The following is a 27322-nucleotide window of genomic DNA, read 5'->3' as shown; positions in this document are numbered from 1 at the left end:
CAGCTATTCAGTAACTCTTCACAGCCACCCAGTGCCTGTCTGAACTCTTCCCTAAACTTTGCCTCACAACAACCCTTTTTCAGCCTCCACCATTTGATCTTTGTCACTGCCCTCGCACTCCTCTCTTCTTTATCACCAACATCATCCTACAGACCACCATCCTATGCTGCCTAACTACACTTCCCCTGCCTCCATTTTACAGTCTCCAGTCTCCTTCAGACTGACCCTCCTACATGGGATATAATCCACCTGTGTATAAAGAAACGTTTTTTATTTTAAAATGTGATACCTCAAAACCTAGAGGGTTGACTAATTAGTATTTGTTTAAAAAATATTTTATGTTTTATGATTGGCTTGCTTTATGTGGTGTGATAGTTGCCTTTGTACAGTAACCAAATGCCATACTACTACAACTCTTTCAAATAAAATGCATCAGCCAGGATGCCACTTGTGAGGTGTGTTGTGAGATGAGCAGTTATTTTATTCTTTATTTTGTCATGTATTATGTAAGTTTGGTAGTTTGTAATATATTTGAAAATTGTGTGTGTGTGCTTTTATTGAACAGATTAGTCTGGGAAATATGTCACAGGTTCAAGTAGAGATGAGAGCCACCACTTCTGTACAAGACAAGCCTGAAAGACATCAGTGTAACTTGTGTGTTGCAAGATGGAAACATGCATTTCAAATAACTGCCATGTATCATATGGGAGACTAATAGCTTTTTATCAGAATGACAGTTTTGTTTCAAGTCACCTTAGAATTTAAATGACCTTACAGGTGTAGATGAAGTGCAAAGATCGTTGAATTACATTGAGAAGTGTTGGGTGCAAATAACAATGTTAAATTAGAAGCATTTGAATAGAAATAAGCCTGTGAATGTGACGGAGGAAAGATTTCAGGATAGACTTTCACTGGAGTTTTGGTGTAAAGGAAAATGGAAGCCATAATACTGGAAGTGGTACAGAAGAATTATGCTGTTAATGTATCTTATTCCACCTAAAACTAGTATACAGGATTATAACAGCATTTTAGGAGAAATGAGCTTTAAGCAGGGAATATCATTTATAGGCAGGGACTGGGACACCGTTTGTAACAGTGAAGGTGCATCAGGAAACCTAAAAGGGAAAATATAACAAAAGGGTGTAGATTTCTTAAAAAAAAGTATGTAAAACGTTTTGGTGTGAAAGATGTGAATGCAGTAAAAGAATTTATGTATTATTCCCCAATATACAGTAACCTACCTATAGTGGATAAAAGTGGATATTTTTCAAGATCATGCAGGTGTTTTTAATTAAAATCTTTAAGACCCATCCAGTAAATGAATCTGGCCATACACCAACAAAATCTAAGGTAAAGATGCAGGATAATGACATGCAACAATATGTTGGCATTTTTCTACTTGTCTACTAGGAGAGGAATTTAAGGAATAGGAATGGATAAATTATATCTTCTCTGATAACAGAAATTATGAATTCAGAAAGGACATCTAATGAGTGAATTAAAATTCAGAGTTTAAAAACATGCTGGAAATGAGAGCTATTGGGGAAAAAAAGTAATACAAATTATTTAGAGGAGTTAACAAAGGTTAAGGTATTGCAGAAGAATAGGAATTTCGCAGAACAAGAGTAATTGCAAGTCCTAAAGAGAAATAGAATCTATCAACATGGAAGTCTTCAGGAACAAGTGGTTTCCCTGTGGAAATGTGGAAATTATGAAGGAAGGGAGAGAGAGAGAATTAGGAAAGGAGAGAGAGAGAGAGAGAATTGGCAAGGAAGAAAGAGATAATCTGGAAGTTTTTGTGTAAACAGTATTTGAAAAGGGGTTGCCAGCATCTTAAAAGAAAGCTAAGGTAGCTTTATTACCCAAAGTGAGTAAAGATCTCTTCAGATCTGACTTCATATAGACCTTCTTTAAAAACATGATTGTAAAATATTCTGTCTATACTAGCTACTAGAATGGCAACTGTGCTACCAAAGCTGACACGGATCGGTATGGTTTTATGTAGGAAATGTACACATTTGACAAAATGTAATGGAAAACTTAGTTTTGTGTTTAACAATACAGAGGAAAGCAGAAGTGTAAGACAACACTGCAACTTTTGGTGTGTCTTGATGCAGAGGAAGCATTTTAATAGAATTAGCTGGGGTTTTATGAGTAGGGCAATAGTATTTGCATTCCCTGATTAAAATAGGGTTAGCAAGAAATGTATTGAAGGGTCAGGTGCAGCAGTTAAGGTGGACAGGTTCCCCTCTGATCTACTAGGCAGTGATGCCCTCTTTCCCCATAGTTTCTTTGCCAATGGTTTTAAATATAAAACAAAATAAGGGAATCCTAAGCTGAAGGTTATAACTGGTGTGGTACTAAAGAAAATTTCACTTTGTTTGCAGATATTTTATACTTGATAGTCAAAAAAACAGATGCATTGATTCATGATTAGTGAAAGTTGTCACCTAATTTTTTATGGATCTTGCCACCATTTTAGTCTGTAATGTTAACGCCAGTTATAAAGTACCAGCACTATTTTTTTCCAAATCCCAAAATACACTTTCTCAACTACTTTGCATTTGTGATGCTGTACCAGCACATTTACATTAGGGATTTTTTTAACCTTTTCATAATTCCTCCTTTCCTTTTCTCTGTTTTGCACACTTTATTCAGCTTGCAGTGCCTTTAATGAGTTACTAGTTTTCAGAGTACTACTTATGCAGTTTTCCTATTAAGATTGTGTTATTTTCCTGTTCATTGAGGGGTGTAGAAAGTGTCTTTTTGTACTTCCATCTTCTGTATATTTGCTCTTTTTTTCCCCCATAGTACCATCTGTATTAGTCTGTGATTATTTTTAACCTCGCTTAATTGCTGTAGTTTCACTTTTTCCTTCTTGTTTTGATATCGTTTCGTCAGATTTTTTTTCCAAAGTTTGTTCTGAAATGTCATCCAAATGGAACTTCATAGTCTCAGTGTGTGCTCACAGACTGATAAAGCATGCCCAGATTCCAACAATGTTTGTATTGATTACTTGCGGAGTACTGTTCCTTGCAGTTCTTACTAGGTCTGAACTGAGAGCAGTACACATACTTCACCTTGCTGTTTACAAAGCCCGCATGTCTACCTACTCCACATTAAAAGGAAGGCTTTTATCCAGCTAGGTAAATGCACTGACGTGGCGATGCCAATAAAACCTGATGGCAGATGTCTGCATTTTCTTTTTTTCCTTTATTTGGTATTTTTGTATGTTTAAATATCCAGTTGAAACCAGGCAACCACTTCAACATAACTCAAAAGAAATTTAATTTAACTCCTGACTTGATAAGACATTAAATGCATTACAGTATCATTGATGCACTAAAACTTGGCCTCAGCTGGTACTGTATCTAAAGAAACCCTAATAGTACATGTGCTAACAGTGTATTCTATTTAGAAAGCATGCTGCATTTATTATAAATCAGTCAAACTAATAAAACTGAAATATTGTGTGCTCAGATTAATAGTAGTCTTAATTCATTTGCTTTACTATTACAAAAACAGTGAATCTAATTTCAGCTAGAATTTTAAACTCCCTATATCTTTTGCATTCATCTGAATAATATTGATTTCATTGTCGTACTATTGCCGTTAATTTGCTAAACATTGCGAAAGGGGATTGTGACATCCTGTCTTTGGGCCAGTAATCAAGAAGCCTGAATCCTTATCACTGACACTGGAGAGGGAGGTTCACTTGGAACAAAAATAGATGCACACAGTATTTCCAAATGCAGCTCTCTACATCAAGCACAATTTCCCTTAAGAGCGCACAGGGGGAACGCACACAGTCCGGGGTCTAGATTTCTCTGTCTCCCTCCAGGTCCCCAGTAAGACTCCCCACTGGCACAGCTATGGAGTGGAGTCCTCAGCAGAGTGTCTAAGCCAAGTCATTCAGCACCCTCTCTGTGAAACCAGTGCTTTATGTGCCTGCTCCAAGCTGCTGGCATACACACTCAGAGATTTGATTTTCTCACACACACACACACGTGTACCTGGGAAAGGCTGGCACAGATTTACTAGCTATGCCGCCTTCTGCTCAAACTACAAGGTAGTTACTGCCACCAGACACTCCAAAGCCAGCAACTCTAAGACTCTTACAAGGGTACACAATTATACTGAGTGAAATTAATATTAGTACAAATGGTAGTGTTTTGTCTAATGCATTAAGGCTTTTAGGAGTGACCAGAGTCACCAAATAGATATAACTACTCTCAAAGGTTAAAATATCCTCTAAAGGACCAGCCACAATGAAAAGTTCAAATATATTTAATAATAAATAATAAAATCACATGAAAATAGTAAATATCTAGATCTGAAGTAGTTAACTTCATTTGATCAGCAACCTGTGGGTATCTGATCCGAGCCGGCAGCTTTCCAAGCTAAAAGATCTGCGCTCTCAGCTCCTCCCCTTTACCCATAATACCCTGCTACCTCCCTCCAGTCTTCAGATCTTGTTTGCCGTGGCTTCTGACAGCTTAAACTGACGAGCTCTTGGCGTTGGTGAGAGTATTTAAAACCTTTAAAAACTCTTTTCTTATAGTTGTTTCATGTGTGTGAAGTCTAGTAGGCCCTTAGTTTTCTATATCTGTAATTTTTTGTGGTAAATTGTAAAGTTTTAGTTTTTTCCCTCCCCTTTCTTGTGTGAGTGGGCGCGTTTCAACGTGCGATGGCTGAAGGGCCTAAGGCCATTTTTTTCTAAATGCACTGAGTGTGGTTGTAAGCTGTCCCCAGCGGATGGCCACACTCAGTGTGTTCTCTGCCTGGGGGTGACCCACTTGTCTTTGGGCTGCCAAGTGTGCTCAGCCTTAACCCTCGGGCTGTGAGGGATTGGAGGAATAAGTTAATCCTGGCGGGACTCTTGTCTGCAGATTCTTCTTCCTCCTCTCCCTCAGCAGCACCAGCCGCGGCTGTGGCTGTCCAGCCTTCAGTTCCCCCTCTCCTGGCAGGGACTCAACCTCCCTCTGTGCCCTAGGGAGAGGGGGACTCTTCTAACAAAGAGAAAAGGCATAGGGAGAAGGACTGGCATAAGAGCCATAAGCGGCGGGCAGTCTCTCACCCCTCTGCTCCGCCTGCTGTTAGCTCTCCCAGGAGGGTCTCCGGTTCTTCCCCCTCTCGGCTCTTTTCTCCGGAGCCGGAGGAGGAGTCCCAGTCTTCCTCAGGAGGAGTCCCAGTCTTCCTCAGTCGTCTAGGCGGCCTTCCCGGCCCGCCTCGGCCTCTTCAAGGTCTACTCGAAGTATGTCTGATGCTGATATGGACCGGATGATGCGTCTATTTCCTGCAGGCCCAAATGCAGATGGGGGTGCTCGTGCCCCCCCCCTCCGGGGGGAGCTCGGCCCCTTTCTTTACCCCAATTGCTCCTCCTCCGATTCACTATCTGGTTTCGGTGTCTTTGGATCCGAGCCGTCTCGGACCAGGGGAGACTGCGCTGACAGTAGTGGCTACTTCGACTGTACCCTCGAGCGTGTCTGTTCCGAGCTTCAGATCCGCAGGGGTCCGTGTGTCTTTGGCTCCGTTTTGGTCTGAGCACACTACCTTTTCGGATCCGATCGCGTCTGCACGTCTGAGCCGAGGGGGCTACTCTCGGAGCCAGGGGAGAGTGGCTCTCCCTCTGCTTTTGACGTGGTGGAGAGGGTCCTGTCAAGGAGTTCCAGGTCCCCGGTCCGGGCTGCGGCCACCCTTCACTCCCTCGCATTTGGGCCTGTCCATTGTCTGGCCCCAGGGACAGCCTACGCCGACGCTCCAGTTAGTCTCCATAGGGGAACAGCACCCCGTTGGTGAGGCCTCCTCTGACAGTCCCGCCAAGGAGGTCCCTCACAAAGGTAAGTGCAAGAGGAGGCACTTGGACTCCCTCGAGTCTCTCACGGAGGACACGGACTTAGAGGAAGGGGAAGGTTCCCCAAGGTCACCCCCTGAAGAAGTCTCCTTTGGGGACATTATGGAAATGCGTATTAGAGGGGGGTGGTCACCCCAAAAACCTTCCTCTGATGTCTGTTTCTGGAGGCGTTCGCAGGCCCGTCTACCTCTTCGGTGTCCCCCCCGGCTGATCTCCTGGTAGACCTTGATTACTACCAGATCTTGGAAGGAGCCGGACACCGTGGAGCCAATCCCTAGAAGACCGGACAAGATTCTTAGTCCTCCCCCTGACAAACAGGCATGGAATAAAGGGTCCCCAGTAGATGACATGGTGGTAGCAGCTGCCACTAAGAAGAAACTAGCACAAGAAAGTTCTTTGGTCCATCCTCCTGATAAGGAGTCTCGGATCATGGACCATATTGGAAAGCGGATGTTTGATTTAGCCACCTCTTTTATAAGGGCGCTGAATTATCTGGCACACGTCATTAGACTCCAGCGGGATCTGATAAAAGAATATGCTGGAGCTCCCCCAGAGTCCATGGCGGCCGAGGATAAACAGACTTTCTCAGCTCGCATGGCCACTCTAAAGTCATTTTCTAACACTTCCATGCGGTTTCTCTCCCATACCACGGAAGAGCTGCTAGAGCCAACGGGGCAGGGGTCGCCTTGCGGTGCCACGCCTGGCTTCGCCCTTCAAGGCGTCCATTGCGAACGCTCCCTTTGGTTCTACGCTATTTGGCAAAACCGTCCGCGACACGCTGCTCCGGATCCTTCATCCTTAAGAGGCAGAGGAGGACAAGGTGGACGCCGGCCCACAGGCAGAGGGGGGGGGGCGAAGAATTTCGGGTCCAAAACCCTTCTCAGACCAACCCGCGCAGCAGCCCTGAGGGCTTGCCTGGCTCTCTGGAGGCAGTCTGTGGCGGTTTTCGGAGCACCTACAAAGATGGGAGTCCATTACGACAGACCGTTGGTGCTCCGAATAATATCCAGAGGTTACACTATCCCCTTTCTGAATCTTCCCCCATGAACAAAGCGCCTTCCCGATGTCCCACACAATCAGAGGAAGTCTGCGGCTTCAGAAATAAAGAAGTTGCTAGAAAAAAGGGCCATCCAGCACGTCCCCCCCAGAGCAATCCGGGTTAGGCAATTACTCCAGGTTCTTTTTGGTGCCAGAAAAGACAGGGGACTAATTCTCGACCTGTCAGCTCTAAACCTGTTCATTGCCAAAGAGAAATTCTGGATGGTCACTCTGCAATCTATTCTCCCCCTTCTACAGGAGAACGACTGGATGTGCTCCATAGACCTCAAGGATGCGTACTACCACATTCTCATGGACAGACGCTCCAGAAGGTTTCTCTGCTTTCAGCTAGGACACTTGTCATTTTCAGTTCAGGGTTCTCCCGTTCGGCCTCACCACAGCCCCCAGGGTGCTCACCAAGGTCATGGCAGTTGTAGCAGCCCACCTGAGATACCAAGGAATTCAGGTCTTTCCGTACCTAGACGACTGGCTCCTCACCGCCCCCACCAGGCATCTGCTCTGCTCCGCCAGGGATTATTCCTTATCCTTGGCCCAGCATCTAGGCATTACCATAAATTTTCAGAAGTCGTCTCTTCATCCTGTGCAAGTTCTGGATTTCATAGGGGCCAGAATAAATACGCTCCAATCCAAAGCCTTCCTGACAGCGGACATGTTGCGCAACTTGTCACTCCATGTAATAGCACTCCTACAGTCCCCAGCCCCGCCTGCAGAATTGGTCCCGAGAGCCCTAGGATCCATGGTGGCAGCCATCAACCTTTCACTTCTGGCACGATTACACAGAGTACTTCAATGGACTCTTCAGGTTCAATGGTCTCGCCTCCTTCACCTATTGGATTCTCCGGTTCCCCTAAGCAGGGTTTGCAGGAAACTCCCTTCTTTGGTGGCTCCATTCCCGAGAGCTGTGGGAAGGGAGATCATTTGTGATGCCGCATACCCAAGCCACGCTGACCACGGACGCTTCTCGCCTCTGGTGGGGGGACATTCCATGGGCAGAACTGTCCAAGGCACGTGGACCCCGTTATAGACAGTTCTGCATATCAGTGTCCTGGAGATGAGGGCGGTGCTTCTAGTGTTGCAAGCCCTTCAAGACCTTCCTCTGGGTACTATTGCAATTCAGACAGACAACATGGCAGTAGTCTGGTACATCAACAAACATGGAGGAACCAGATCGTACCCTCTTTCTCGGGAGGCTGAGAGTTTGTGAATGGGCGATTTCCACCAACCGCTTTCTGACAGCAATGCACCTTCTGGGTCGGTCCAACATTCTAGCGGACAAGCTGAGTCACTCGATCCTCACACCTTACGAGTGGTCTCTGAACCAGTCAGTAGCGAGTCAAATCTTCCTCAGATGGGCTCAACCTTGCTGCTATCTTTTCGCTTCTCCTTCAAATGCAAAATGCAGAAGTTTTTCGCTCTTGATTCCCCCAACAGGGGAGAGCCCCAGAGACGCTCTGGTTCATGCTTGGCCCGTCTTCTTTATGCTTATCCTCCTCTTCCGATAATGGCAAAATTCCTACAGAAAGCTCATTGGTTGGGGAGCAAAATAATCCTAGCCTCATTCTGGCCTCGCCATATCTGGTTCCCTTACCTGCGGTCTCGCAGCGTAGCTCCTCCTTGGCTCTTGGATCCCATTCCGGATCTGATCTCTCATCCTGCGGGATTACGACCTCTGAACCTGGACAACCTCAAGCTCACGGCTTGGTTGATCCAGTTCCACTGATAGCTAAGACTCCCAGTATCTCGTCTCCCGTAAAATCTATGCTGGTGGCAGCACATAAACCTTCTACCAGGAAGATCTACAGAAGTAAATGGAAGCGTTTTTCCAAACAAAAAAACAAAATGGCACGCTTGTGAGGTTTTTGGGTTTTAGACAGTGTCATTACACATTGTAGATATATTTTTAACTGTTTTTTAGATATTTATTCATTGTAATTGCTTTTTATAATACAAGAATATATCTACATTTTCTTAAACCATCTAACAAATTCTTAGTTTAACATTCTTAAACAATTTCAATGTTCTTTAATGTAATCTTATTTTTATTGTAGTGATATTCTTTTATTCAACCCTGTTTTTGGTTGTGGCACTGTTTTATTCAATTCAAGTTTTTAACATACTACTTTCCAGCGACACCCTTGGCTTGGAGATGTTTTTTAATTGCATTCTCCTTTAATTGTATCATTCAGTTGTTATATTGAATTGCAATGCTTAACTAATTAAGCAATTTAGTGATTTAGAAATGACTAATGTGGCCATTTTGGCTTTTTTAAAATCAACTTGAGGAAGCTCAGCATTAAGCTGAGAGAAAACGCTTGTTACATCGTTTTGTCCATTTGATGTGAATAAAGATCTCAACTTGGATTATCTTCGCTCTACTTTCATTTTTTGGCTACGAGGTCACTGCACTTGGACTAGTTGGGTTTGCTACTCTGCCTGGATTTTTGTGTTTTTCCATCTGGGCCAAACATAGGGATTTAGACCCCTTTACTGCTCCCATTCCAACGGTTCTTGAATTCCTGTCCCATATTTTCTACCAAGGAGCCAGTGCTTCTACAGTCAAAGTCCAAATGGCAGCCATTCCCACATAGGGGATAACCTTGGTCCCTTAGCGTCTGCTAAGATATGCAAAACCTTTTTGAAAGGCACCTTTCTGTTGAGACCTCCGATCAAGAATGCAGTTCCCCCGTGGGACTTAACCTTTGTTCTTCAGGCACTGATGGGGCCCCCCCTTTGAACCTGCAGCTTCGGTAGAGTTAAAATTTCTATCTTGGAAAACGGCCTTCCTGATTGCAATTACTTCAGCCAGCAGGGTACCTGAACTTTCAAGCCCTTTGTATGAAACCCCGTATCTGGTCTTCCATAAGGACAGTGCGTCTCTCAGGACTAACCCTTCATTCTTGCCTAAGGTGGCCTCCGAATCCAATATCAACCAAACCATTAACTTACCTGTTTTCTTTCCCAACTTTCAGAACAAAGGGGAATACAGGTTGCACTTATTGGATGTGCACAGACAATTGCGTTTCTACTTGCACAGGACAGAGGCTACTCTGAAATCGGATCAACTCTTCGTGTCTTTCGCTAAGCCATCTTTGGGGAAGCCTATTACGAAAGTTACCTTAGCGAGATGAATATCCCAATGCATCATTCATGCTTATTTAGCTTCCGGTCGGCCTGAACCCTTAGGGGTTCATGCCCGCTCTACCCATTCTATGGCCACGTCTGCAGCATTCTGGTCAAAAGTTCCTCTAGATGACATCTGCTCAGCGGCTACTTGGTCCTCTTTTCATACCTTCATTTCTCATAAGCTGGATCTGATATCCAGAGGTAGGGCAGCATTTGGCTCCGCAGTGCTCTGGAATATCCTTCCTTGAGGACCTCCCAAGGTTTTTGGTAGATGGGGACTCTGTCCCACAGGTTGCTGATCAAATGAAGTTAACTACTTCAGATTAAGAAGTTATGTGCTCACCATAACGTTCCATCTGAGTAGGTAACTTCATTTGTCAGCAACCGACCCTCCCTCCTTCCCCCTAGCCTGTTTCATGGGTTTAGCCATGACGGAAGTTTTCCTCGTCCTACATCAGGTTAGTGTTCTTCTGGCGAGTGTCTTAGATGGTTGTTTTTTTGTTGGGTGCATATTTGGCAAACTCGATCTGAGGACTGGAGGGTAGTAGGGTATTATGGGTAAAGGGGAGAAGCTGAGAGCTCTGATCTTTTAGCTTGGAAAGCTGCCGGCTCGGATCCGATACAAATGAAGTTACCTACTCAGATGGAACGTTATGGTGAGTACATAACTTCTTAAACACCAGAGTTTCAATCACAGGAAATATTTAAAAAAAAAAAAACTATTTTAAACAGATACAGAAAAAACAGTGCTTGACTAATCATTATATTTTCCTGACTGACCTAAAGAATTACTATTCTCTGTTCACTTACCAGAACAAGGCAAAATGAAGTATGTGAGGGATCCTTCTGTGTCAGTTTTCAAAAATAGTGCCCTAAGACTTCAGTCTCGTCTAGTATTAAAACATCATTACAGAGCTGGCTTACAGAATGACATCACGCACATCTGGTCATATGACTTCTGGTTCCCGTTCCCGTACTACCCCCTTGTCTAGAAGTTGCCAGGCAGTAGCACATATACATATACACATACACACACACACACACACACACACCTACTTTTGCTAATATTTGTGGCAGCTTATGGAAGTTATAAAACGTTACACTTCTACTCTTCCTACAGGGGCTAATGAACCATTCTCTGGCACAGACCTTTTGCCTCTTTCTTATAGTTAGAACTGTAAGATGCAATCTTTATGGTCTAAATTAAGTAATTTAATTTCTTACTGTTTTTCAAAGTTAGCTGGACTGAGATTAACTTATTCTTTTTTCAGTATCCTATTTACAACAGTACAGTCTGATACAAATTTATATTTCTTTTCTGTCCAGCAGGACGCATTGTTGATACATCTTCAACACAAGCATCTTTACAAATCAGTTTGATATACAAATGACATATATAATTCTTTACAAAATTCCAGTTAGCTATGCTGGCATATAGGTTCGTGGGTGTACTGGGCTGATGGCCCTGGGGCCTTTACAAGCCTAGCGCATAGGCTTACCCTGGTATCGTGCCACCCGACCTTAGTTCCCAGTGCTGCTGTCGAGTAAAGCCACTGGAGTGATCCCTGGGGTGAATTTTCTATTTCCCATCCACTCATCAAGATTTCTGTTAAAGGGGCCAGTGAGGTGCTCTGCTTGACATAACATGGGCAGTCTCCGGCTTATGAACATGTCCCTCCAGCATGTTCTGTTTGTGGTAATGAGGTTGAGGTCTCTGGAGCATGTGGTGCAGAGGGATTGGGATTTCTTTAGATGTAGCATTTCTAACAGAGTTGGGTCAGACATGGCTTTGTAAGTCAAGCAGAGACTGCCTGTAAGGAGGCGATATGAGACCGAGAATAGTTAGAATTTTTTTTAGTCTGTCCATATAGGACAAATGTTTAAGACCTGTATTTCCAGATCTCTTGTAACTCCTGTGTTCAGTGGACTACTATTGATGTGGTAATTCATGGGAACCGGATTTTCACCAAAGGGGATGACTTCACATTTTTTTGGCATTGAGCTTAAGGCTATGGTTCTGACAGCAGTCATTGGTCTCAGTGAGACCTTTCTGTAGGATGTCAACATCACTCTGGGAGTTAATAATAGCTCCCAACCTGCAGTCGTCTGCTAACTTTCGTCAGCCAGAGCCCCTTCCTGTTGGCCTGGACTTCAGATAAGTAGATACCAAACCAGAGAGGACCCAGGACCGAACCCTGTGGGACTCTACTCCATGATTGGTCGGCAGTCTGCGTTGGAGTCTGCTACTTTCACACTGTGGGTTCTACCTGTGTGCCAGTTTGCAACCCACCTAGTGATATAGGGGTTTATGCCTAGCTTAGTGAGTTTTTTCTATGATTCCTGAATGGGAAATGGTATCAAAGGCCTTGGCCAGATCAAGGTAGGCTGTATGAACCACCTTGGCTTCATCCACAGCTCTAGTGACTGACTCGAAGTTGAGCAGGCATGATCTACCCTTCACAAAACCAAACTGTGTGGGATCCAGAATTTGGAGATTCCCAATATCCTTGTTTATTAGATTTATGATGATGCATTTCATAGCCTTGCATATCAGACTTGCCAGGCTAATGGGGCAATAGTTCCCAGGGTCTGTAGTCACTCCACCTTTGTGGAGTGGGATAACTGCAGCAGAACACCATTCGGTAGGGACAAAACTGAGGTGAGGCTGTGATTAAACAGGGCACACAGGTGAAGTGCCAATCCACTCTGTATTTCATGTAGAACACAGCCGGTGATGTTGTCAGGTCCCATAGAAGCTGTATTCTTGGCCTTGGACAGTGCTGTTTTAACCTGTGCAGCAGTAATACTGGGTGCCTCGCAATCTACTGGTATTGTGACTGGTCCCTTGGGGGAGGGGTGAACTTGGCACTGATTCTGTCGCCCAGTATATTGGCAATATCTATTGGGGTTGGGAGGGTGGCCTAATGCTTAAGGTGTTTGCCTTACAAACACAAGGTGCAGGGTTTGAGTCTCACAAGGGATAATTGGCTAGGCTTAAAATGGCTCGCAAGGGCAGTCAGCTTAGTAGTAATCTATGAACCTACCATTGTGCAGTAGCTCAGAGCAAATCTGGGTATTGCTGTGGAGGTAACTATAGAAGGCCTTGTGGTATGTTACACATCAACTGCCCTACTTTTCCTGGCAAAGCTGTAATACCTCACATCTTCATGGGTGAATTGATCTTTTCCCACTTCTAGTTATTTTTCTAGCAGTTAATGATAAACGGAGAAGATATACAGTGGATATAAAAAGTTTACACTCCCCTGTTAAAATGCCAGGTATTTTTGATATAAAAAAATGACCACAATAAATCAATTCAAAACTTTTCCCACCTTTAATGTGACCTATAACCTGTACAATTCAATTGAAAAACAAATCTGTTGGGGGGGGGGGTGGTATGCAACCAGTTTTTTGTAAGTTTTTTGTAAGTGTGCACACCCTTATACTAATACTTTGAACCATCTTTTGATTTAATTACCGCATTCAGTCTTCGTGGGTACACACCTGTCATCAAATAAAGACTCTGATTAACCCCAAATAACATTCAGCTGTCCCAATAGGATTTTCCTGACATTTACTCCTTTGCCTGCTACAGCAAAAGCCATGGTTCACAGACAGCTTAAAAAGCATCAAAGGGATCTTATTGTTGAAAGGTATCAGTCAGCAGAAGGATATAAAAAAATTTTCACAGCATTGGATATACCACAGAACATAATGAAGAAATCATCAAAAAGTGGAGAAAATATAGGACAACAGTGATGTTGCAGACATCCCTCCAAAATTGATGAAAACTGGTCAGGAAGGCTGCCAAGAGACCTACAGCACCAGGAATTTCTAGCATGTACTGGTTGTGTACTATATGTGACAATCTCCCGTATTCTCCATATGTTTGGGCTGTGGGGTAGGGTTGCAAGACGGAAGCCTTTTCTTACACCGAAATACATCTAGGCCCAGCTAACATTTGCTAAACAGTACATAAAGTCTCCCAAAAGCATGTGGGAAAATGTGTTATGGTCTGATGAGACCAAGGTTGAACTTTTTGGCCACAATTCCAAAAGCGTAAAAAGAGCACTTTGCATCACCAAAAGAACACCATCCCCACAATGAAGCATGGTGGTGACAGTATCATGCTTCGGAAGTGCTTTTCTTCAGCTGGAACTGGGGCTTTAGTCAAGGTAGAGGGAATTATGAACAGTTCAAAATACCAGTCACTTTTGGCCCAACCCTTCAGGTGTCTACTAGAAAGCTGAAGATGAAAAGGAATTTCACCTTTCAACACTACAATGACCCCAAGCATACATCCAAATCAACAAAAGAATGGCTTCACCATAAGAAAATTAGTTTTGGAATGGCCCAGCCACAGCCCAGACCCAAATCCTATAGAAAATGTGTGGGATGACCTGACGAGGGCTGTGCACAAGAGATGCTCTCGCAATCTGACAGATTTGGAGCACTTTTGCAAGGAAGAATGGGAAAATATTGCCAAGTCAAGATGTGTCATGCTGATAGACTCCTACCCAAGAAGACTGAATGCTGTAATTAAAAGGTGTTTCAGCAAAAGTATTAGTTTAAGGGTTTGCACACTTGTGCAACCAGTTTATTGTACTTTTTTTTTTTTTTTTCTTTCCCTTAACAGATTTGTTTGTTTTTCAATTGAATTGTACAGGCTGTAGGTCACATTAAAGGTGGGAAAAGTTTCGAAATGATTTATTGTGGTCTCATTTTTTATATCACAAAAACCTGGCATTTTAACAGGGGTGTGTACACTTTTTTTTTATATCCCCTGTACCTGGCCTTTAACAACTTGTAAAGGAATGGGAGCATTAAATCATCATGATTGTGAAATGTATCTGGCCATAATGACGTAGCAAAGGTCTAAATGGAAGTCTATTGGTGTTCCTTCTTCCCAAGTGGCGGACTCATCGTACATATGCATATTGCAGCAATCCTTTGAGCCATATAGTCATGATAATTTCACCCTCTACATTTTTAAATCAAATGTGCATGCCTTTTCTGCAGAGGTTGTCATACTGGCAGTGAAAGAAAAGATGAAAGTTTAAACACTTCAAATACACATAGTTTCCAAAGTAATGCCAACACCTTTTGCATTCTAAATATCTTCACTAGACACCGAAACAAATGCATAGATGTTGCTTGGATTAAACTTGAATCAATTCAATTACAGTTTTTGTCAATATGTGCCAGTTGTATGGAGCCTCCTTAATCTCCTTAATAAACCCATATTGTACAGTTGTCATGCTGCTATCCATATATTAAGGCCTTTGTCCTGTAGCCTTTTCCCACCCCCGCAGTTAATATGAGGTTTCTGTGATTCTTGGTGTACCTGTCTTAAGTCTCATGCTTAATCCTGAGCTATGTTTGGACATTTTGTGACTGTCCATCCTCGGACATATTCAATAGCAAAGCCTGTTTTGACCATTCCTTTCCCGGTGGACTTGTATAGCATAATCTTGAGCCAAATTCATGGGTATTTTCTTTAGTACAGAATATTACCAGCATCAGTAATTGTACTGCCTTTGATTGGCATTGCCATATTTGCTTCCTAATGTCTAAACACAAGCATTTCACCTTTCATCTGACCTTTGGCTTCATCATTGTAACAAACAAATGTCTCACAAATTTTCTCTTCCTTCACTACTTTCTTTGGAAAATGTCACTCCACACAGTGTAGCTGAACATGACCTAGTTGGTACAGCAGCTTCTTGTCCATATATAAATGCCAACTTGAAATTTCCCTGAAAAACTGGCCATAGGCCTTGTGGGATCTGAGACACAAAAATGAGGAAAAGTCCGCAAGGGCAAGATCCAAGTGTCATACGAAGTTTCACTGTTGGAACCTGTCAGACATATCTTTACAGAAATTCTGAAATGAGTAATTGAAAGTGTTTGTTACATTTGACACGTGCACCACATTATGTGCCACCTACTTTCCTGCCATGTTAACCCCCCGGTAAAGATATTTTTTATTAAATCCTTAATAAATTTGAATTGAAGCAAGCACGTTAGGTTATGTCCTTGTTTCTAGTCTTAAACTCCTCTTCATGCTGATGATGTAAAGGCAGGAAGAGCACATAGGCATGCTGAGTTTTGGTCTGCAGGGTGGTTTACACCATTTATTTGCATAGTTTTTTTTTATTTTTCTAAGTAAATGCATCCTGCAACAATTTCTTAACAGCATTTGTTGAAATAAAAATTGGTGATTTTAACAATAGAAAGTTTTTTTTTTTTGGGGGGGGGGGGGGGGGGGACATAACGCTTCATAGGACAGCAATTTTTACAGAATATGCTAACAAAAAAAAATAGTTTTATTCTAAAACAGGTTGTGATAGTACCAACATAGGCTGCAGAAACTTCAGCAGTAGTTGGCTTTCAGAAGTTAGTTGTTAAGCATTTACATACATTTCTGAGTATGTAGGAGTGTGCTCACAATGTCTTTGAGATCTGAACTGATGTAAGAAAAAAATTGTCTTCTTTTTTACACAGGTTCCTGACTGAAACATCCCCTTTTATGTGGGCAGCACTTGGAATCGGGTTGGCCATTTCACTGTCTGTTGTAGGAGCTGCTTGGTAAGTAATAAAGATGTACTAAAATTAATTGTTGAGAAAAGTGATCTTTTTTTTTGTAAGTAGCAACCACGTATTTTGAGTTGCTCTGCATGCAAGTATATGAAAATGTTTCTGACAGATGTTTGTTCTCTTGCGGAATCAGTTGCAGTCTACCTTATATTTCTGGGTACTCGAGAACCCAATCTTCAGGAAACTAGTTGGTTATTTAAGCCCTACTGCTTCCACCCAAGCTTGGTTACATTAACTTACTCTGTGCTACAGCTTTGAGCTTACTACTGGATTCTGTTCAGTTGATGCTTGTTGTAATTTTTCATTCTATGTCTAAGAGAGTTATTTTTGTTAATTTTAAAATCATTTAATTTGTTGTTTTTAACTGTTTGTTGTTGGTTTGTGTAAGAAAAAACATCTGCGGCGGTGGTGCTGCGGTAGCGTTGTCGCCTCACAGTAAGACGCTGTCCAGTTCGATTCTCTGTTAGTCTTCTGCGTGGAGACATGCGTGAATGGGCGTACCTTCCTTGAAGGTTGTGCATCAGGGCTGGTAACTCGGCACGTAAAAATCAACTACCAATCATTAGCTGACTGGAGTTCCGCTGTGGCGACCCCTAACCCCTAAAAGCCAAAAGACATAAGTTGGTTTGTGGAAGAACTGTCAAATGCAAATTTCTTGCACGTTTTTACTTTATTTTGGTGCATTTAGATTATATCACATAGGTTGTTTATTGTTTTTACAAAATACTTGGGAATTTGCACACTGTTACAGATGTGAACTTGAGTGTGTGTTTTATTACATTTCAGCTGCATCCCAAAGTGAGATTATTTAACTGAGCACTATAGGTTGATACAGAAAAATGTATATATTTTTTCTTACTATGAAATTTTACACAATTCAAACTTACTAGTACTGCAATAACTGCTTATTAATATTAGTTTTTTCATAGCCGTTAATGCCCTTGTGGGGTGGACATGCTGACATGATTATTTTATTGCCTTGGAAAGCTGTTTCTTATTCATAATGCATTGTGAAGGCACAGGTGATTGGATTACATGCCCTACTGTGTGTTTAGATCACAGTCCCACAGTACCATTCACTTAGAATGGAAGTACTAAATAATACTGTCAAGTCAACTTAGTCTTTTTGAAAAGTGATATTTTGTGAGTTTTGTGTCCTGTCTTCCTTCCTTGGATTAGGCAGTCTGTTATACTTGGCTTGCAACACTCTGTTAATTAGTGAATTCAATTTCTCTGGTTAATAGGGTAATTCAGCTTCAGACTATTATGAAGATTCTAGGAAAGCAATCCGTGGGACCACAAGATGGTTAGCTGTGTATACCTTTAAGTAGATTAACTTAAAAGCTCTTGTCATCCTTGTCAAGCTTTTAATATGCTTTCCTCCCAAATCAAATAGGGCCTTACATGATAACCCTGGTTTAAGTTTGTGTCTACCCATCCAGTCATAAAGACTAGCTTTAAAGGTAGCCAAAGAAGTGCTTTGACTTGTAGTGGCAACTTATTCCATAGGCATGGAATATGCTGTGTTAGGAGCCCACCCCTCTAGTGAGTCTTGTTAATGCTTTGGTGTAGACTTGGGTCTCCAGGGTGGGTGTATGTAAAGGCATTGGTTTTGGCAAGAAATAAGAGGTCAAATAGGATTTTGTTTTTCATTGCTGAAAGTTATACACAGGTCACTTAAGAGCAGCCAGTTTGCTACTGAGAATAAGAAGTGTCAGGGTACTGTTTGAAGGATGTAAGATCTTTAATTTTCTTTGTTCAAAATCGGAGACTTTTCATTTGAGCAATATGCTTGGGGACTTGTAAATAAAAGAGGGGTACCATGTCTGATCTAATCTAATGCAGTAGTGGATGACTTTTTTTTTTTTTTTTTTTTTGGCTTTTGAAAATATTCCTTAATTGGGCTGGATCGAAGGATTTCCTGACTGGTGGAAACATTGATCCAATGAGAGACTGTGTTCTATGTAATTACTCAAGTTTATTATGGTAGTCTGTGTCTAAAGGGGAGGACCATTTGTAACATATGAGGTGGTAGCAGCTTTTGCGCCAAATAGTAATATGCTGCAGTTTTTGTATTTAATTTGAGACCATTTTAGGTGCACCAGATGTGTGCATATTCCAAGCCTTGTTTTGAGCTGTTTAGTATCGGTGAATGAGCAGCTAACTGTTCCCATTTTGCAGTCATCTGCAAGTTTGGACAACAGCACTTCTGTGTCATCTCACTTATTACAATTTTACAATTAGGGAGTGCACCAGTAACTTTCATGGTCTGGGATCTGTTTGATAGACTGCAATTCAGCATACAACATAGGGGTTTACAGTTTAATTTTTCAATAATTACAACACTGGGAATATTGTCAGAAGCTTTTGCTAGGTCAAGATAAGCTGTATACTTGAGTGGCTCCTGTCCACAGCCCCTGTATCCTTTCCAAAGACAGGATCTGTCCTTCTCAAAACTAAACTGAGTAAGGTCTAGTTCATTTACGTTGCCTCTGTCTGCATGAATGAGTTTTGCTTTGATATGTTTTATGACCTTGCGCTGGTGAGAGTGATGGGACTATAATTACCGGGTTCTGAAGAAGGGCCACCCATGTATAGGGAGTTAGTGACTGTTCTCCAAGCATAAGGCACAAACCCAGTAGACAGGCTGAAGTTGAACAGTTTAAGTAGAGGCTTGGACTGTGCATACTTGGACTGATGCGAATGCAACCTGGTATGTTTGGTCCCATGAAATTGTTATTTTTAGTCTTTAACAGGGGTGCTAAGACTTGTTCCAAGGTGACTTCAAGGAAAAAGTAAAATTTCTGGTGAGGTAGCAATGTGGGTGGGTGGGGTAAATTTAACAATAAATATATCCTTGGAATCAGAATATGTGATACTATGGATAAGTTCAGTGCATTGAAATATTACCCGGTGGTGTATCACATAACAGAAGAATCTCGGAAAGAAAGAAAAAAAATCACTAACATTTTTACTGAGGATTTGCAAACTTGACAGTGTTTCCCATTTTCTGATATAGCTGAAAAATATAGCTGAAAAAAAAGATGAGTAATTTCCTTTGGTATCTTTGGCAGCTCTGACAAAACATTTCCTAATGTGGAAGCTTATTCTGCTTTGCATTTTCTAATGGTGCTCTTATATTCCTTGTTGGGATGTTTCAAAGTGGTCTTTAGGCATGGGGAACAGGATTTCTTGCAACGTTTCATTATTTTCCTTTTTGTTATGCAGTTTATTTATACGGGAGTTCCACCACAGAAGTTTATTTCTGAATGTATCCCTATATGTAAGGTGGATGGGTACTGACTTTTGTCTGTAGCTGTTTAGGTGCTGCTAAATGTCAGAGATGAATGTGACCGCCTTCTCAGTTGGGTCCATTTGTAAGGGATTGTTGGGAATTATGCATAGGTCTTCAACAGGGAGAAGTAGGTTAGCCCTGCAGAAGTCCCAGAGATGGTCTTATTTGTTGATGTGGTGGTTGTAGTAGTACATGACCTTCTATTGTCATGTTGCATTATTCTCACATGTAGGGATCCTCCGCCTCAGGTGACCCGAAATTCCATTCCTATGCAAAAGCTTAAGCCTGGTTGCTGGAAGGTGCGTGGGACATCACATGTAGGGCCGTAAACCATGGGCCATAAATATCATGTCTGCATGCACAGACACCAGAGCTTCTGTGCCACAGTCTAATGTCAGCTTGCTCGCTTTGCTCCATGCTAAAGATGATGTGTTCAGATAAGTACCCTGTTGGGAAAGTTTTCTTATTTTTACTTTGGCTTCATAGGTTCATAGGTTCATAGATTAGTACTAAGCTAACTGCCCTTGCGAGCCATTTCTTAAGCCTAGCAGCGCTATCCTAGTGTGAGACTCAAAACCCCTTGTTTTTGTTTGTAAGGTAAACCTGTACCCCTAAGGCCACCCTGGTTTGTTGCTCCTTATCTAGCCAATGTCATCTAGAAAGGGGAAATGCAAGTGTGGCTGCCAGATTCTGCACAAGGATTCCCATGAACTTTGTTTGTTCTGCTTAGGCCAATCCCACAACCATGCGACTTTGTAGGATTTGTCAGTCATTTATCCCGGAAACCCTATGCAGTCGTTTGGCAGCCATGAAACTATTTGTGAAAAACCAATGACTCGAGCGTTTAGCCCTAAGTAGTTTTAAGGCCTACTGCTACTGCCCTTCCATCGGATGTCCTGCAAGCTACTGGTCTAGGGGCTAAGGGACATTCGGATGAACTGGTGACTTTGGCAGGTATCTTGATGGAAGCTACCCATGAATCTGCAGCAGGCACACCAAAGAGGTTACTGCGACATTGGCTCTGGCGGATGTTGAGGGAGAACCTGGCTTCCCCAGATGGCCACCTGCGATGACAGAACTAGGCTCAACTCCCACAGGCCTGACGCCCGATACTAGGCCTTCTTCTTCATAAACAAGTCGCTAAGACTGCCCCTTTAAAAAAGAAACTCAAAACTAAATATCTGTCCTCCACTATTGAAGAACAGCCAGACTAGTAAAACTTTTTCCAGTCCTTGGCTCAGGCCTTTATGGCCCACATTTTTACTTGCTCCGGTCTTTCCTACACTCAGCCCTAGGCCAGCTTCAGTTACCTCCATTCAATTTGCCCAAATCCAGGAGGAAGATTCCTCCTTCTCCTCCTCTGATGAATCTCTTACATACACCTCCCAAATAGCTTCTCCCCTAGAGTACTGTTCCCCAGATGAGGACTTCTTGGAAGGAGACTCCCCACCTATCTCCAAAATGAGGGAGGACTTTAAGTGGGATGCCACTCGGATAACTGAGGTGCAGAAGAGATATTTTGAGCTCCTACAGATGGAGTCCTCCTCTCCCTTTGCTATCCCACCTATTCCATCCTTCCTGGATGCATTTGCTTCAACATCCAAGATCCCTTAATCACAGCCTCCAGCTTCTAAAAGCCAGGTTTTACAAAGTCCATGATGACCAAAAGTACCTCATTAAACCACCGTTGGTAGACCCAGCTGTTGTTGCAGTGGCTGTGGACAGACAATCCAGGCAAATCCCTTCCTCATACCTTCTGCCATCTGACAAGGAAAAAAGATTTATACTTCTTCCGCTCTGGCCTTTAGAGCCATGAATTATCAGACTCACATGGTTAAATATGCCTTAGACTTGGTCTCCTAGGAAACTTCCTTACTTTCTTTCTTGCCTGATTTGCCTACTAAACCCCAAGTGGTTTCTAAGCTCTCCTTAGCAGTACAAGTTGCCAGACATTCTGTAAAATTCAGATGTGATGCTGATGAGGCTTCAGCCAGATATGCTGCCTCAGCTTCTGTACTGCGCAGCTACTCCTGGCTCAGATTACAGCCACTCCCTGATGATTTTAAAACAAAATCTTGGATGCACCCTTAGACAGCAAATTCCTGTTTGGGAAAGAGTCCGCAGAACTATTTTTAAAAACCTACAGGAAAAAAGCAAGGAACTCCATTACCTCATACATTTGTTGGTCTCGCCAGTTCCAGAGTGCTATAAAAACTACCCTGCTAAACCCTCATTTGTCTGGAGGGGCCACTGCCCCTTCTTCCTCCTCCTCAAAACACAGAAAAGGGTCTAGAAGAACAGCAGTCCCCATGTCTGCCTCTGCACAGCCCCATCCGCAGGCAGTCCTTTCCAGATGGGCCCAAAAATGCGTGACTGCCTAAGCCACCTTCCCCTCTCCACCCACCTCTCTCTCAATGTCTACCCATCTGGCAAGAAATCACTTCAGACCGCTGGGTATTATCCATAGTGGAAAAAGGGTACTTTGACCTGGCAGGAAACCCCATACCGCAAGGCATAACCTTTCCTCTCAAAAACTAGCTACACAGAATACCCCAGATCATCCTAGATCTGCTGTCACAATGAACCATAGAAAGGGTCCCCACAGACCAAGAAGAATGGGGGTTCTACTCCAGGCTTTTTCTGGTCCCCAAAAAGGATGGCCATTAGAGGCCCATCCTGGACCTGTCCCTGTTTTAAACCCTTTCCTGCAAGTTCTATCCTTCCGCATGCTATCCCCTTCAAACCCTTCTTCCATTACTGCCACCCATTGCGTTCATGGCCACTTTGGACCTTAGAGGCATATCTCCATATCCCCATCCACCCAGACAGACAGGAGGTTTTTGTGCCATCACCACACTTTTACTGCCTTGCCCTTTTTGAAGACTCTTGGTGCAGTAGATAAACCAAAGTGTCTTGCCCCAGCAGTAACCTACTGCAGAACAAAAGGCATTCACACCTACCCTGACCTCCTCATTCTAGCAGAAGAGGCAAATACTCTTGGGGTTCAGTATGTCCCTTTTCCAGAGTCTAGGGTTTACTCTCAATCAGTCAAAATCCGCTCTCATTCCAGCCCAAGACCAAACCTTTTTGGGTTGCAGAATGCGTACAGACCTGAAGGCTTTCCTTCAAGACAAGTCTCCTCAATCAGCAGTTTCTTTCAGGAGTTGCTTCTTATAGGTTCATAGGTAGGTTCTAGGCTATTGGCCCTAGTGCCTATATAACCCTAGCCAAAAGGTACCCTGGCTTTCACCACCCAAGAAAATTATTTTCCTGTGCCACTATCGAGCAGAGCCACAGAAGTCCCCGGGGTGAATTTCCTATCTCCCATCCAATCATCAAGATTTGTCTTGAGTGCTAATGAGGAGCTTTGTTTGATATAGATAGGTAGTTTGTTCCAGAGTATGAAGAGTATGGGAAGTCTCTGGGACAGGAATCTATCCCTCAAGCATGTTCTGTTTATTGTGGTGACGAGATTTAGGTGCCTAGAGCGTGTAGCTCAGAGGGATTGGGATTTTTTTAAGTGGGAGCATGGGTTTGACATAGCTTTGTGTGTTAAGCAGAGATCACCTCTGAGTAGGCGATATGCGACTGAGTAAAGCTGCAGTGTTTTGAGACTGTCTGCATAGGGCATCTTTTTGAGGCCGGTAATCCTCTTTGTGAGGTATTTTTGCGGCTTTTCTAGTTGTAGATGTCTTGTGAGGTACATACCAAAAGGGGCGTTGTACTCTATAATGGGTCTGAGTGGCGAGTAGAGGGGAACAATGACCTTTTTTTTTTTTTTTCCTGGAAGAGAAACCTTTTGTGATGAGGTGTGCCATGTAGAAGGATTTCCTGACTACTGTGGCGATGTGATTACCAAAGGAGAGACTGAACCTTATCAACCACATCTCAGCCTGGCAATTCCTGTGGCTTCTAGGCCTCGTGGCAGCTACTTTTCCTGTGCTGCCGCTGGCCAGGCTACACATCAAGTTCCAGTGATACTTGAAAAATGTCTGGTCCCAACACATTCACCCCTTGGAATTCCAGGTGCCCTTACTACCCTGCCTAAAGACAGAGTTGAGGGTGGTGGATTCATCAAATCAACCAGAATCCAGGCCTCCCTCTCCAACCAACCAGTTCATGCTCATAAATGCCTTGGATCTAGGGTGGGGGGGGGCACTATGAACAGTCTCAAGGTTCAGGCTCAATGGGAGCACTCCCTCCAGAAAAAGTACATCAGTGTGAAGGAAATGTCTGCTCTCCTTCTAGCCCTGAAGACCTTCCTGCCACTGATGCAGGCAGGCCCTCTCCACATTTTCACAGACAACACAACTGTGATGTAGTACATCAACCAGCAGGGGAGGACTATATCCTACTTTGTGTACAGGCTTGCAACACAGGCATGGGAGCTGGCCACCCAGTACAGTGTCACTCTGCAGGCGGTTTGCATTCCATTTCAAGACTGCCATCGGGCATATGCCCTCAGCAGATCTTTCACAACATCATGAGTGAATGTTACATAGAGACGTGTTCTTAGATATTGTCCACCGATGGGGCACCCCACAGATAGATCTGTTTCCCTCCCTCAGAGCAGACAGCTTCAACTTTTTTGCTGCAGAATCCTTTCCCCACTAGCTTGGAGAGTGGATGCCTTTTTGATTTCTTGGAAAGAGATGTTCCTTTATGCCCCCTTTCCCCCAAATTCAGAAGGTCCTGCTAAAAATCCAGAAGAACAAGCCAAAAGTCTTGCTGGTGACTCCCTGTTGACCAAGGCAGCATTGGTTCTCCCTTCTATCTCTTGATAAGGGCAGTCACCCCAAGTTGCCTCACAAGGTGGACCTACTCACACAACAGAAGGGATCCCTTCTTCACCCACACGTGAAAACCCTCAGGCTTTACCCTGTGGGTGATGAACTCCTCATCCCTTTCAGATACCTTTATTCGGAGGACGTACTTTCTTTCCTGCAGGAGACCAGGAAGCCCACTACCAGGAGATCCTATGTTTCAAAATGGGGAAGGTTCTCCAGTTGGTGTCTTCAAAGGCAACTAGATCCCTTCAAAGCAGATGCCCCTCTAATCCTAGCCTGTGTCTGAGCTTCTTAAATTGGAACTTTCTGAAAGTCCACTTGTCTGCCATTTCAGCCTGCTTACCTGTGGACCCACCACTACTTTCCAGGTTGGGTCAAACTTTTCCTGAAGGGGGGGTCCTCCATACCAGACCACCTAGAAAACCAATCCCCCCCTCCTTGGGACTTGAACTGTGTACTGGAAGAATTTACCACTGCCCTCCTTTGAACCAGCAGCATCTGCTTCTTTACAGATGTGTACCTGGAAAACTTGGCTTGTTAGTAGCCCTTACTTCAGCTAGGAGAGTCTCTGAATTGCAAGCACTCATGGCCTCTCCACCCTACTGTCTTCCATAAAGACTGGGTAACTCCTTCGTACCAACCCCTCCTTCATGCCCAAAGTGGTCAATGAACTCTCCCTCAACCAGTCTGTTCAATTACCCACCTTTTTCCCTTCTCCACAAAATGAAAGAGAGGGAGTGCTTCACTCCCTTAATGTCCATAGGCAACTAAGATTTTATCTGAACAATACTAAAAAGATTAGAAGGTCCAATCATCTCTTTGCATCTTTCCACCCCAGGGCCCTGGGAAAAGCTGTATCCAAACAGACTATATCCTCCTGGGTATGCAAGACTATTACCTTCTGTCACTCTTTCCATGGCAAAGACTTACCCCACTCTGTAAAAGCCCATTCTAATAGAGTAGTGGCCTCCTCTGGGGCTTTCCTCAAGGGTCTGGATATGGCTACCATTCTAAAGGCAGCCACATGGTCCTCTGTACATACCTTTACCAAGCGTTGCAAGTTGGACAGCATCTCCAGAACCAGAGCAGGATTTGCAAAGGCCATCCTCCAAGGTTTCTTGGAGACTGCTACCTCTTCCTCCACCCTTTCCTCTGCTTGAGCTTTGCTATTCTCCCACAAGTGAAAATGCTGCAACATGAGAATAGACAACCTAGATTAGTTGTGTAAAATCTTACCATGACCATAGATGTCCTTCTCTTCCATGTTGCAGTATTCCTGCTGTTCCCTCCTGTCCCCCTTCATGACATTTTTCTTCCTCTGGATGGCATCATCCCTGTTCTCCTTAAACTGTTGTCCAACTGGGCAGTCATTTCTGAGGTCTGTGTGTGCAGACATCACATTTATGGCCCTGCGTGTGACATCCCACATACCTTACAGCATTCAGGCTTGAGCTTTTGCATAGGAGCCGGACATTCGGGTCGCCTGAGGTGGAGGATCCCTATAAGTGAGAATACTGCAACATGGAAGAGAATGACATCTATGCTTATGGTAAGATTTTACACAACTAATCTTTCTGGGCCTGTAGTGAAGATGCCAACATGTGGTCAGATTTAGTCAAGGATGAGGACATGAAGGTTGGAGTACTAGCAGAGGCTAGGTTGGGAAGGACCAGGTTGAGGGTGTTGGAGCCTGTACTGGGTAGTGTTAAAATTTTGTTCAGTGCACTGTTACTAAGCGTCTCAGAAACGGTGAGTCTGCATTTGGAGCGTTTCTCCCAAGGCCTTCTCTGAAAGTGGGCACTGTGTGACTTTCCTGGTAAACAAATGTTAAGTAAATAAAATAACTATTTATTTTTAAAGGTGCAAGTGTGCCAGTCGATGGTTGGGTAATTGAAGTCCCATAGCAAGAGGGTATTTGGTTAGATGTTTAATGCTTCAGTCATATTATGGTAATTTCCATGATGATTGGTAGACATTGATGGGAACCTGTAGCTAATTACGAAGTAGATGGAGCTCCTGGAAATTCAAATCGCCTTTAGCAGTCCAAGTTAGTGTCATGGGTAATTTGATTTGAGATTTTAGTGTTCTTAACAAGTACATATACTCCCCCGCAGTTACCCAGGGCTCTGAAAGCATAATATGTGCTATCTCCTGATATAGAGGAAGTGTTATCATTGTACTGAAACAATTTCTCAGTAACTACATAAATATGAATGAGATACAGTTGCAAGAAGGTGTCATCTTCTGGCATCTTTCTATTTCCACTCCTTGCATATAGTGTCCCCATGTTGTTTTCTGACTTGATTTGAGTCTGTTGCATAACGATGTCCTGTAGGTAGACTCTCCCAGAAAAAGGCATTATGGGGGTAGCCAATGCTTTAGGCAGTATGCGGGAGCCTTAGAGTGACAGGTGTAAGCTGTCCCTGGCAAAACAGGAGATTGTGTCCACCGTTCCAGCCCAGACTGGCACATAAGTGGTGGTATTGGGATTCTTATGTTTTCTTGTCTTGTTATCTAGGCATCATTACTGATGAAAACAAGATACTACAAGTGTGTCTTTCCTGCCTGTAACATGTGTACAAAGTTCCATCATGTCTCTGTATGTCC

General features: G+C 43.3%; 1 protein-coding gene across 1 annotated transcript in view; it reads left to right on the top strand.

Annotated features, from left to right (window-relative positions):
• ATP6V0B (ATPase H+ transporting V0 subunit b) overlaps positions 1-27322 on the top strand; it is a 181803-nt gene that overhangs the window by 72758 nt on the left and 81723 nt on the right. Inside the window, exon 3 of the mRNA XM_044085367.1 lies at positions 16541-16624. Within this exon, the coding sequence (XP_043941302.1) occupies positions 16541-16624 (84 nt within the window). The remainder of the gene's footprint in view (positions 1-16540; positions 16625-27322) is intronic.

The sequence above is a fragment of the Protopterus annectens genome, chromosome 10.part0 (assembly GCF_019279795.1).
Source record: "Protopterus annectens isolate FY-2018-M chromosome 10.part0, PAN1.0, whole genome shotgun sequence".
NCBI classification, from domain to species: Eukaryota; Metazoa; Chordata; order Ceratodontiformes; family Protopteridae; genus Protopterus; species Protopterus annectens.
The sequence above is the reverse complement of the archived record's forward strand: the minus strand, read 5'-3'. Positions and strand labels throughout refer to the sequence as shown.